A 13,690-nucleotide genomic window follows, 5' to 3' on the forward strand; every position below is an offset into this window, starting at 1 on the left:
CTTGTATTTATGCCTTGCTGCCCCCGAAAGAGACATCGTTTGCTGTATTCAAGCAAAATCAAACTGACTGACCTGGAATTTACTTGTGCTGACCCGCGAAAGTGAGCGAGAGTAAGTTCCGGGTCAGCCAGTTTTATTTTGTGTAAACACAAGTGATACACTGCCACGCTTGAAATGTCAGCGAGTGAAGATCTTCCAGTTTGCACACAACTCTGTATCTGTTATTAACAGATACAGAGTTGCAGCAGTGTGGAGTAGTGGTTAGGTCTCTGGACTCTTGACCGGAGGGTCGTGGGTTCAATCCCTGGTAGGGGACACTGCTGCTGTACCCTTGAGCAAGGTACTTTACCTAGATTGCTCCAGTAAAATCCCAACTGTTTAAATGGGTAATTGTATGTAAAAATAATGTGATATCTTGTAACAATTGTAAGTCGCCCTGGATAAGGGCGTCTGCTAAGAAATAAATAATAACAACAAATGTTTTTATCTTTTTTTTTTTCGGGCCCCAGGCAAGTGCCTAGTTTGCCTATGCGTTAATCCAGCCCTGGCAGGAATATGTACAACAGAGCAGGAAGCTAGGGAAAGTCATGCATTGTGTTGTAAACCCTATAGCCTGTTCAGTTAGACTTTAAGTAAAATGACTCTTTAATTAAAAAAAATAAATAGGGGCCTAACTTGAAGGCCCAAGACAAAAAATAAGTTACTGAGCATAAACAAGACAGCTTTTCAACTGGAAGTTTTTCTCCATGTAATGGCTAACGAGTTCTACTTTTGGACTGGTTTACCATGTTGTCATGCCCATGCCGAATGGTTTTCTGGGTGCAGGTTAGGGTTGCCACCTGGCCACAATTCCGGGTCACTGCGAGACAGAACAGGATTTTGAAGTTGCCTTTAAACTAAAGGAAATTAACACGTGAATTGAGCGCTAAACCTTTGCTAAATTGATTCTGTTGATTAATTATCTTGAGGCAGCATGACAATACAATAATAGCTTTTAATAAATTAAATAAGTACATATTTATTTATTTATTTATTTATTTATTTAATAGTTTTAAAAATATATAAAGTTTCTTTATAGTTTCTAATAGTATATTGCCTTCTCCCGCTCAAATCATTAATACTGACCAGCTGTTCACTATTCCTGACACCAGACAGCGTGAACACCTGATTAGTGTTATTATTTAATTGGGAGAGTCAGTGTACTTGAAAAAAATTATTGTATTTCTTGCTCTTATTGTATGACTTGTATTGTAACACTTGAATGTATTTGTATTTGCTTGCGATTGTAAGTCGTCCTGGATAAGGGCGTCTGCTAAGAAATAAATAATAATAATAATAATAATAATAATATATATTACTAATTTACAAGGTATAAAATAGCAACTTTTAAATACTGATAACTGAAATACTAATTTTACAAAAGAAAAAAAAAACCTACACACGTTTATTCAAGATGCTTTTTTATTTTGTAAGATTTGTATTATCACAATGATTTGGATAATTAAGCAGCAGTATAAATTAAGCAAGTGTTTAGCACTCAATTCACGTCTTTATTTCTTTCAGTTTAAAGGGCAACTTAAAAACCCCGTCCTGTCTTAAAGTGTTTCGTACGGGGCCAGGTGGCAACCCTAGTGCAGTTACTGTAGGACAAGCACAGAGCCAAAATGTCAATGAAGAGGCAATGAAATGTCCTACTAAAAAGCTGGCCTTTTGTTTATTTTATTCCACTGACTGGTTCCTCATCTGACCTCCTCCCCAGAACTTTCATTCCCACAACTCCTGTTCTGCCTTGTCATCTTTACTTCACCCAGATAACCACATAAAAAGTATGACAATTTAAACAACTTAGAAAGCATCGTTCCCCCACCACCAACATTTGGATACTTAACTGGATATAATGTTAGTTTTGTTTCAGTGATTAACAATGTACAGCATTAGTCAAGGTTTTAATCATGGTATCAATTGGAATTGAAAGAAATAAAATCAGGCATACTTCTACAGTGCATCCCCTTCTATGGTTTATAATTATAATGTACAATGTCCATCTTTTTTCTCTTTCCCCTCAGACTTCAATAATGCATCTCTTTCCAGAAATGACCGTAAACATTTTCATTTCCATTAAATGTTAACTATTACTTCTTATCTGGAGGTCACAGCCTTCCTTAATTGCAAACGAGTGCATGTTTTGTTTATTTTCCAAGGTTTACAGCAAATGTTGCCATTGAAACCAAGAAAAAGGGCCAGACAGAAGCAACAAAGCTAGGGAAAATTAATTTGGAAAAAACGGGTTGTTCCTTTACCAAGAATTAAGGAATTATATTTTTTGGTTGACTAACATTACATATTTTCTCCACTTGTAAAATACTTTCCCTGGTGTAAATCCTCTTCTTTTAACAATAAACACAAACTAAAATGTGTTAATAATAAAAAACCTGGCTTTTAATACCTATTTTCCACCAGGTTGTTCTGGAAGATACTTGACCATTGACCATAATGCAATATTAGAGAATGGAACAGATCTGTTCTTCAACCTGATTGGTCAATATTAAAAACTCCAGTAAAGGCCATTTAACTGCACGAGGCGGGCCTTTAGCAGACATGCAGCCCTCTTCTTCAGGTCCTATTGTTTATTTCTGCTATGTAAACTTGTGTAAACTTCTTATCCTTCAAAACCTTTAACAAGTAATGCATTTCCACATAAAAGCTTACCTGGGTAAATTTGATACTTGCCATACTTTTCCTCTAACAAAATGCATTTTACTTTTATTTCACTATGATTTCCCAAAGCTTTACTGTCATGCATGCTGTACTACTTTTACATGGCACACCCAATCAGCTTTTAAAAGGGTTGTATCTGTTTGAGTTTCTTTTTTTTTTTTTTTTTTTTTACATCACCATTGTTTAAAACAAGTCATAACACCTTTACAGAACTAGTAGAAAAATAATTACTATCCCTGCTATAATCCTAACAAGTCTTACATACATATGCACTTGGGTAGCATTAGAATTTTCTTTTAGCAAGTAGAGCACCATTGTAACATATTGACTCCAGATCATTATACTCAAATGCAAAAAGGAGGGCATTCTAGCCAAAATAAATCAGGCTTTTTGCATATCCCTAAGAACTATCACTATAAAAGGGTAAGACAGGAATTGCTCCTTTTCATTTACCCTGCAACAGCAGTTACAGAGTTAATTCTCCATGTTCACTGAAACCAGGATCTTCAGTTATAAGTGTATATTTTTAGACAAAATGTGTCTGTCAGTCAATAATATATTATACTGTTTGTATTTCCTACCAAAAAGGCATTGTCAGTTTAAATATAGATCCATTATCTGAAATTCAACAGGAAACAGAGAAAAAGAGCAGCATTCTCTGAGAACATTGTGTTTCCTAAAAGTCTATTTACCACAATCTCAACCCTGTTCAGTGAAGTCCCTCAATTACAAAACAATGTATTGATTTTGTGTGTGTACATGCAAGTCAATGAATCTGTATGTTTGTTCGTATGCAGCTATATGGGAGGCCTTTAACTTCCCTGAGAAGAGTACAGTATGAACAGCCAAGCCAAACCAGGCCTATCTCACTTTCTTTTTCGTTTTCAGTTTCTTTTTCTGCTTCTTCTTGCTGTCATGATTGGTGACAAGGCTGCTCTTTCCCTCATCATCTTTATACCAGGGGCCCCATACCCCTCCATTTAACTGGGGGTTGCTTCTGGTGTCCTTAGGGGGGTATCTGACAGGCACTGCAGTCTTGTTGTACAAGGCCAGCTTGAGCAGCAGCTGCTTGATTATGTGAGGGTACCGACGAGACAAGTCCACCCGCTCGTAGGGGTCCGCTGTGATGTTGAAGAGCCAGACAGACTTACCCAAGCCCCAGGACACCCGCTCCTTGTGCCAGCGGTTAGTCATGAGTCCAGAGAAGGTCTGTGGTGGGACCCAGTCACTGTACCCAGGGACACCTGTCAGTAGCTTCCAGTCCCCAACCCTGATGGCCGCCTGGATGGCAGTGTTCCAGATGCCGTAGCCGGCTTGCCAGGACCCGTGTTTGGCCTTGGTGTAAATGGGGTCAATGTTGTGTAGGATGTCCAGCCGGGGTGAGGGCATTCCTTCACTGATAGTCTCCCACACATCGTAACCATCCAAGAGCAGGTCTTCTTCAAGCTGGCCTTCAGCCAACGTCACCAAAGTGGGATACCAATCAGTGATGTGCAAAAGACCCCGACACAAGGTGCCTTTGTTTAGCAACAGTGGGCTGTGCACAAACCCCACCGCACGAATGCCTCCTTCCCAATATGTCCCTTTGCTCCCCCGGAGAGGCCAATTGCTCCCTCCTGCCATGGGCTGCCCTCCATTGTCCGAGGAGTACACAATTATGCTGTTGTTGTAGTAACCATACTTCTTCAAAGCCAATGTCACATTGCTGATAGCTTCATCTAGGCAGGTTACCATGGCAGCATATTTCCTCCTGTGCAAATTGGTAATTGATTTGTAGTGTTCCAAATATTTGCTGGGAACCTGAAGGGGGGAGTGTACTGCCTGGAAAGCCAAGTACAGAAAGAGAGGCTTCCTGGGGTTGTGAGATGCTAGAATATCCACCACCTTTTGGGTGTACATTATTGTGGAGTAGATCCCATTGTCGTGCTCCCAGGCTGCATTCTCACCCTCATGTAAGTCATAGCCACATATTCCAGGGCTGTCACATTTAAAATGTTTGTAGTAATCACCACTTCCCAACAGAGAGCCAAAGAAGGTGTCGAAGCCCCTTTGAGTTGGCATGCAGTTTCTTTTATAAAACCCCAGGTGCCACTTCCCAACCATGTGTGTGGAATACCCTACCTCCTTCAGTTTTTGAGGTAGCGTCACATTATCCAACGGTAAACAGTTAGGCTGAGTGGGTCTTATAATGGAGTGCTGAAGGCCAGTGTGGATTTGATATCTAAGCAAAAAGAGGAGGAAAAATGTCATCATATCAGTGCATTAGATAAACAATATATACCGCAATCTCTTCGAATTGCAATGTGCACCATTTTTTGAAAACAATTACTAAACTACAGTATAATGCAAATTGCATTTTTCAATTGGTACCCTTTTTTTTGTTCTCAAACATTTATTTAAAAGCTTCCCAATCTCCAAATGTTGAAAGTTGGTAACAATGCATAAATCAGATTATATTTTCAGCAATATCAAAATAAATTAAGTGGGTTACACCGTGTAACAAATTTTTATTTATTTTTTGGTTCCTGGGTAGTAAGTGTTATTTCCTAATTGCTTATGCCTCAAAAGTATAGAAAATGGCTATTATTCCCCACAAATTTTGCTTTTGTGACCAGGACAGTGATATTTTGAAATTTACCTATTTTCCAGAACATTCCAGATAGATTCAGTGCTGAGTAAACTTGGAGTAACTTCTAGAACTTTCCAGTAATATAAATAGTAGTATAAATACAGGGGCCTTAAGCCCACCAGTTCAGTTTAGTTCCAGCTGCCTAAGTGGATACATATCTGCATTTTTCTGAGATGGCATCAAGAGGCTGCAATGGTGGCATTCCTGATGGGTTTCCAAGGCGGTTTTACCAAGTTTCCCTGCTATCTTTGCCTTTGGGACAGCAGGGACACCAAGACGCACTACCACAGGCGGGACTGGCCACAGCGGACCGAGTTCTCTGTGGGGAGGAACAACGTCAAGTGGGAGCCACTAGTGGACCCTCGGAAGGTGCTGATGCCACCACTGCACATCAAATTGGGCCTTATGAAACAATTTGTCAGAGCTCTAGATAAGGAGTCGGCAGCCTTCAAGTACCTTCAAGACTTCTTCCCTAAGCTGTCTGAGGCAAAGGTCAAAGCCGGTGTCTTCGTCGGACCACAGATAAAGAAGATCCTGGAGTGCAATGAATTCCCCAAGAAGCTCACTAGTAAGGAGAAAGCGGCTTGGAACAGCTTTGTTCGGGGCTTCTTGGGCAATCACAAGGCCGAAAACTATGTGGAGCTGGTTGAGACTCTGGTGAAGAACTACGGCACAATGGGCTGTAAGATGTCCCTCAAAGTCCATATCCTTGACGCTCATCTTGATAAATTCAAGGAGAACATGGGAGCGTACTCAGAGGAGCAAGGCGAGCGCTTCCACCAGGATATACTGGACTTTGAACGCCGCTACCAAGGACAGTATAACGAGAACATGATGGGAGACTACATTTGGGGGCCGATTTGTGAAAGTGATTTACAGTATAATCGAAAAACTACTCACTTCTAAATCCTTTGTAGTCATTTTTGTATTACTTTAGTATAAATACATGTTAATTTGGATTCATATGTTGTTTTTTTCTGACTTTATGTGAACGAAAAGACACAAATTCACCCGTTTTCTCATTGGAAATAGGTAAATTTCAAAATATCACTGTCTGGTCACAAAAGCAAAGTCTGTGGGGAATAATAGCCATTTTCTATACTTTTGAGGCATAAGCAATTAGGAAATAACACTTACTACCCAGGAACAAAAATTGTGTTACATAGTGTTATTGAATAAATATGATTTAATGACAAAAATAGTATCCCTTTGCTGTAATGGACTGCCTATATTTCCAGATATTACCCCGACTTGGCTGTTTTTTATTTGATCCTAAAATGTAAAATACATTTTAATGTCTACATTGTGGACTTTTACTAATACATACAGTATTTAATTATCTTAGTAACAATAATGAACTTATTTTCATGATCAAAAATACTTACTCTTTTGGTAAACAGCTTAAAAAAAAAAAAAATCCATTATATGAGGCTGTGTGGTCCAGTGGTTAAAGAAAAGGGCTTGTAACCAGGAGGTCCCCGGTTCAAATTCCACCTCAGCCACTGACTCATTGTGTGACCCTGAGCAAGTCACTTAACCTCCTTGTGCTCCGTCTTTCGGGTGAGACGTAATTGTAAGTGACTCTGCAGCTGATGCATAGTTCACACACCTAGTCTCTGCAAGTTGCCTTGGATAAAGGCGTCTTAAATAAACAAATAATAATATTTATAATACATCTTTTAGCTTGAACAGCGCCTACTCACCCCATCTTTCCTGCCTGTAACAAGATTACAACGCCATTGTCTAAAGTAAAAATTCTTTCCGACAGATAGATAATTGAAATAACTGAAACTAATGTTAACAGCACTCTGCACTCTGGATTCCCTGCAGATTCAACACAGATGTACTAGAGTCCTATGGAAACATCTGTGGTGAATAATCTATCTCCAACATGCCAACAGGGATGCAGGATTTTTGTGAAAAAGGAAGATTTTGTTCGGGGGGGGGGGATAAATAAATAATGTAATTTGACAATAGGGCTTCTTTCCAATCAGATCACAATTGGTAAAAACTGAGTGAGGACCTCTTCCATAATTTATTATTTGAAACAATTACACAAGTGGGAACCTGGGGGGTCTTTTTTGTTCCAGTACTTCAACATGACTGCATTTTTCCTGCACCAAAAAAAAATGCTTTATTAATTTAGAATGTGGCTAAATACAAAATACTGCAGTATTTGGAAATGTCTGACACGCTTAGGGAACAGGACAGGAAGTGTTTATTGTGTTGCTGTTGTTAATAGTTTGAATGTCAGCCCCAAGTGACAATTAATAATCTATTAATTAGGCACATTTTTTTCAAATTGCTAAGTAAAAGCCAACTACCAATCTAAACAAATTGAATGGTTAAGGATGTAATGCCAAAGGCAGATTCTAAGTGGATGATTACATCACTTTGAACAAGTTACTGCTTCACTTAAAAGCTTCCAAAAATATGTATGTTGCCGTAGCTACAACTTAATTAAATCAGCTTCAAATTCTTACTAAAAAAAACAAAAACACACACACAAAGAAATAAAAATGATGTATACATTATCCCATTTTTTGCACAAGTTACATCATCAATTTTACACTGGATAACAACCTTATTAAATGCAGACTGATATTTGTAATGTGTGTTCCATTACAGGCATTGCATTTACATTTCCATAAGCAAACATATATTGTAAATTGTGAGTGATTTTGTGCTGATGGCCATGGTTTTTATTATTATTATTATAATTATTTGTTTATTTAGCAGATGCCTTTATTCAAGGCGACTTACAGAGACTTACAGCATCAGCTGCAGAGTCACTTACAACTACATCTCACCCAAAAGACGGAGCACAAGGAGGTTAAGTGACTTGCTCAGGGTCACACAATGAGTCGGTAACTGAGGTGGGATTTGAACCAGGGACCTCCAGGTTACAAACCCTTTTCTTTAACCACTAGACCACACAGTTTGTTCCTTGCATCCCACACAGATTAAAGATGCCCCAAAGATACTGTAAATATACGGTTTAATCATCATAAAGGGGATCCACACTCCCTCTCTGACCATTCCTGTAAATCCATTCTGCTTCACCTGACATTTTCATTATAAAGTTGTTAAAACGTGATCATAACAGCGTGACAAACATGAAGCAACAAGCAACACATAAACCTCACCAATGTTAACCAGCAGCTATGCCAGTGAATTAAACATCTCATTTTCTGCATTCCAACTGTTAAAAAGACCATTGAAAATGCTCTCGTGTTTTTTGCTCTATCAATTTCAAACAACCTTTCTTCTCAGCACCTATTTTAAGAATTGACTTAGCTAAATAATAAAGGAGCTTTCAAATTCCCCAGCAGCAATGGAGAGGCCTATTTCCTTTATGTTTCCCTTTTTGATTGGTTTATCTGTCTGCCATCTTTGCCTGTAATATTGTATATGATATATCTAAAAATAAACACGACCCCAGACAGAGCTCTGCAATGGCACTTCCACGTTACTATCACATGACTCTTATATGATTATTGCAGTTATTTTTTAAGCTCTACTGCAGTATACTATAGTAAAAATCATATAACATGTAGTAAAGCAGTGTAAAAGCATGCTATATCAAATTAAAGCATGTTAAACCATATTTCAGTGTGATAAAGCACAATAAATGCATTTAGTACTATCATCTGTTCACACATACTGTACAAACAATGTGATTATATTAGATTTCTCCTATACAGAGGCTCACAAAAAGCACATACAGCAGCACAAGGCTGTAAAGTATCAAAAGTAAATATAAACATTTTCCCAGATACAGTGACTTGGCTGTTCCATCTGTAACTGGTGGGAAACTCATCATAGCACTGTTTTGATTTGATATCGATGCTGAATCACTTTCCTTTGCATAATGAGTCATGGTCATAATACTAATTTCTGGTTATTCCATGACTAACTGGACATATGCCATGAACTTAACTGACCATTTGTAAACTTAAGAAATGAATTAGAAATCTGGTCATAAGTAATAATTATATGAATATTGCACAGGGCATGAATAGAGCACTATAACTAGCACCTATTAAAACAATGCCCTATGGTAAAGCTTACACTATGGTAATCATGCTTCAAGCACTTCTCTTTGATTTCTGGGATGGGACCATCTACATGCTGTTTCTGTAATTCTTCAATTTTTATGTGGGAATGCAGGAAAAAAAAAAAAAGAAATACAGCTTCAATTCTTATATATTGACTATAGTCACTGTATTTCTGCATGCAATTAAACTTGTATTCCTTGCATTTGAGTGTACAGCAGGCAGATCTGTTTTCTGTTACATACATGTTTAGAAACCACCTTTCCAAACGGTGCACAGTCGATATCTATCTCAAGACACAAGATTCCTTCCTCACTGCAGCTCAAAGAATTTATATAGTTTTAGCAAAATAGCTAAAACAGGTATGCACTGTCAAGGTTACATACTTTAACTTTTGTAGCCAGTAACTGAAAAGTTGAGTCATGTTAAATCTATTGGCCATGCAAATACTGAGCCTCCTACCTCCTCACAAAGGAAATACCTTCCTCTTTTCTCTTATATATTATATTATTTCCATCAGGTTTAAATCAGGTCTGTGGGAAACTCATAGCACTATATGGATTCATGTATTTGTCAAAGTAATGCATATTTTATGCATAGTATAAAAGCCCTATCATTTAGCAGTTATTGCAATATCAAACTTTTACAGTAGCTTGTACTCTTACAGCATTCTGTATTTAACTATGGGGTTCTTTATGGCTTTCAATGGAACTCAATAAGCAAAGGGTTCCAAATAGAACCACGAGGGGTTCCAGCAACCTCTATTGGTGAGCATCTAAGAATGGTTCTTCATAGAACATATACAAAAGAAGGGTTTGAAAGAATGCCTGAAGGAACTATAGTTATAGAAGAAACAGTGGACATCAGCTCTTTTGCATATTTCTAATGCATCCATTTGCTTTAGATTTTATTATTCCAAGAAGATGGGGGCCACATGTCAGACTTGAATGTACTGTATAAAAAGGGTAATCTAATAGGTGCAGTGGGCTGTCCAAAGTTTTGATTTAAATCTGATACAATATGTCTGGGGATATCCTGACTGTAAGCAAAAAAGTAGGAAGAAAAAAATGGCCAGTGTGAAACAGCTGGAAAAGAGATTGATAAAAAAGGGTATGCATATTTGGATAAGGGTGTTAAATAAATCTTTGTACTGTACATAGGAAAGGAAAATCTGTAACCTTAAGATTTTGGATATTGCATATGGGTTTTACTGTTATTATAACACACTAGGTGCAATCTTCACTATATAACTAGTGATTCCCAGAAGACACAAAAATATTCTATCCACGATATCATTGATACATTTACATGAACACTGCTTTGTTTTGTTTGTGTATGTGACATACACTCCATTTCATTAATGATAGTATTTTCTACTGTCCATGCTAACAGTTTGTGTGAGATAGTAAGGAACACAAGTTCAGATTTCATATTCATTGGGAGTGGGTCCACAGTCTGGATGTCTAATGTCATGAGGAACCTTGAGCCAAAGAAAGTTTGGGAACCCCTGCTCTAAACCACTGCACTGACACACAATCTCTCCTGTTTCTGAAAAAACAAGAGTTACAAATCCATCTGTCCTCCGTGTGCAGCAGAGTAGAGAAGTTTCAATCTGTCCTTGTTAAAAAACGTCAATTGTTAATATTATCATGCTTTGAGTTTATTTTAACTATACTTAGAGTAAAATGTCAGTATTGTAATTGAGAGTGACAGCAGCATTTTTCAAAAACAGTTACAGTACACACTCATAGCTTTGCAAAAAAAAAAAGGAGTAGGAGTTTACAGTTCTCTACTGCTGCCAGTTCCATAAGAGGGGATTTGCCTTCAATTCCCAGGTGTGTAATGCATTCAGTGGACTGTGGACACACTTACCTGCCAGTAATAAACTGACTTCTTGACGGAGTGCACATAGGCTGAACGTAGTAATTCTCCAGTTTAACCCCTTCAGCAGCAAGTCTGTCTATTGTGGGAGTTTTGAACTCAGAACCATGGTATCCCACGTCTCTGAATCCCTGATCATCTGCCAGGATGAAAATAATGTGAGGTTGCGAGGTAGGCTTGTCTATTTCGTTTTCTGCTCTGTCGTGTACTATGGAATTGAGGTTTTCCCACGACAGGTAACCGTAAGTCAACATACTGACAACTGAGAAGCCAGCCAGGACTCCAAGTACAAACATTCTCGCGAGGCCATTTAATTGCAACAAACCAAATCGTGCCATTCACCGCAGATAAGTGGAGCCAGCCAAGAATAAGTGCACGTGAAAAATAATGAAATAGTTACAGTTCTTTCATGAATTGCCCATAGGAGAATAAACATTTCCAAATGTCAGCGGCGAAGCAGGGAAACGTGCAGGCACACGCAGTTCAGGGAAAAAAGTTGTAAAAGCTGGCAATCAGATTGCGTTACTACAGGCACACATTGATTTAGGTTGTTTCTCCCGTTTTTTCTCACTCTGTTTTCATGTATTATTGTTATTTTCACATTCTACTTACAATGTCCAAAACAGCAGCTTATCTTATGTTCAAATACTAATTCAAAGCGTGAGTTACTTTTTCTGGAGTCTGTTTCGGATCCAACTTCAAGCATTGTTTGTTAGCATCTCAATAAACTGCAAGAATGTTTTCCACAGTATAATAATTAGTTTTTGTTTGTTTGTTTGTTTGTTTGTTTATGTTTTTTTTTATCTTGCAAGAATCTTATTACAAGGTTTCCAGTTGGGTCGCTTCTTTCTCTGTTGCTGAAATTTGATCCCTAAGAACGTGAACTGTGCATTATTCGGTTGATTCTTCTTTTGCACAACAAATAAAAACGCAGCGTCAGACTACCCGAAATTATCACACACATATTTAAAAGTTCATAAGTAGTTTCCTATGTTTCAGAATAAAGATGGAATTTCAGGATTTTTAATTATTTACCTCCGTATCTTAAAAGCAGAATGATTCACAATGCTCTGTTAGGTCTGTTTCTTGTGAGCTGTCCAGTTTTCCTCTTCTCCAGTGTATACCGGACTCAAGAACAATTACTCTGCACCACAGCGGTATTTTCCTATTACATCACGCTCCAATTAGAGATGCGGTCATACGGCGTTTCATAACTGAGCAGTAGTATCATCACCCATTTCTGTCCGTTTTAAAGTTTTTGTAGTGGAGTTCGTCTATCACCAAATCTGTTCTCAGAATGAGACCGGCCACTCTGACTGTGGCTGAGACTCGAGAGCATATCAATTAACAACAAACCAATAGGGACTGGCAGTGTAGTTACCACGTTTCACTTCACAGATGTTGAAATACCGATGTCAGTGAAATGCAAAGCATGCTTTGGTGTTCTTTGTATTCGTTTTAAACTATTATCTGTACCTCATAACCATGTGAAACGTTAATTAAATGTCAAACAACTTGAACATAATCGTTTTAACTGTTTATTTATTATAAACTACACTGAAAGAAACGTTTGCAATGTTGTCATTTACACAGGAACAGTACACAGTAATTCTAACACGTGTAAGTAATTGCGTATATATATATATATATATATATATATATATATATATATATATATATATATATATATATATATATAGTCACCTCCAAAATTATTGGCACCCTTGATAAAGATGAGCAAAAAAGGCTGTATAAAATAAATAATACCAGTACTGAGCTATATTTTAATTTTCCAACATGTGGAATATATTTGACTTTATTAATGATTCAATGGAATCAACCAGAATTACACATTTCTCAAATTATAAATTTATTTCCAAAAAAAAATGGTGTCACAATTACTGGCACCCTTGTTTTCAGTACTTTGCGCATCCTCCCCTTGTAAGGATAACGGCACAGAGTCTTTTTCTATAATATTTAATGAGATTGGAGAACACATTGGGAGGGATCTTAGACCATTCCTCCATACAGAATCTTTCCAGATCCTTGATATCCTTTGGTCTGCGCTTATGGACTGCCCTCTTCAATTGAAACCACAGGTTTTCAATGGGGTTCAAGTCCAAAGACTGAGATGGCCATTGCAAAATGTTGATTTTGTGGTCAATTAACCATTTATTTGTGGATTTTGATGTGTGCTTGGGGTCATTGTCTTGCTGGGAGATCCACTTGCGGCCAAGTTTCAGCCTCCTGGCAGAGGCAACCAGGTTTTTGGCTAAAATGTCCTGGTACTGGGTAGAGTTCATGATGCCATTGACATATATATACAGGGTGATTAGAAAGTAGGTTTACCACATCAACGTTTTAGTTTTACATTAGAGCAAAAGAACAACCTTAAAAACTGAAAACA

At 37.8% G+C, this 13,690-nt stretch overlaps 1 protein-coding gene across 1 annotated transcript; it reads right to left on the reverse strand.

The window, feature by feature from the left end:
* Nucleotides 1-1,929: 1,929 nt before the first annotated feature.
* LOC117421476 (arylsulfatase J-like) lies at nucleotides 1,930-12,594 on the reverse strand. The gene is made up of 2 exons (XM_059030979.1): nucleotides 11,275-12,594; nucleotides 1,930-4,939 (listed from the first exon to the last, which is right to left on the reverse strand). Exons 1-2 carry the CDS (start codon nucleotides 11,619-11,621, stop codon nucleotides 3,580-3,582), a joined length of 1,707 nt encoding a protein of 568 aa, XP_058886962.1. The 5' UTR covers nucleotides 11,622-12,594; the 3' UTR covers nucleotides 1,930-3,579.
* Nucleotides 12,595-13,690: the final 1,096 nt, after the last annotated feature.

Source organism: Acipenser ruthenus, chromosome 1 (genome assembly GCF_902713425.1).
Source record: "Acipenser ruthenus chromosome 1, fAciRut3.2 maternal haplotype, whole genome shotgun sequence".
NCBI classification, from domain to species: Eukaryota; Metazoa; Chordata; class Actinopteri; order Acipenseriformes; family Acipenseridae; genus Acipenser; species Acipenser ruthenus.

What these genes read in the sequence shown, in the direction of transcription:
- LOC117421476 (XM_059030979.1), bottom strand. Translation starts at nt 11,621, where the DNA reads ATGGCACGATTTGGTTTGTTGCAATTAAATGGCCTCGCGAGAATGTTT. An exon ending in AGTCAGTTTATTACTGGCAG is followed by an intron (nt 4,940 to 11,274) that starts GTAAGTGTGTCC and finishes CTTTTTGCTTAG; the next exon opens with ATATCAAATCCACACTGGCC.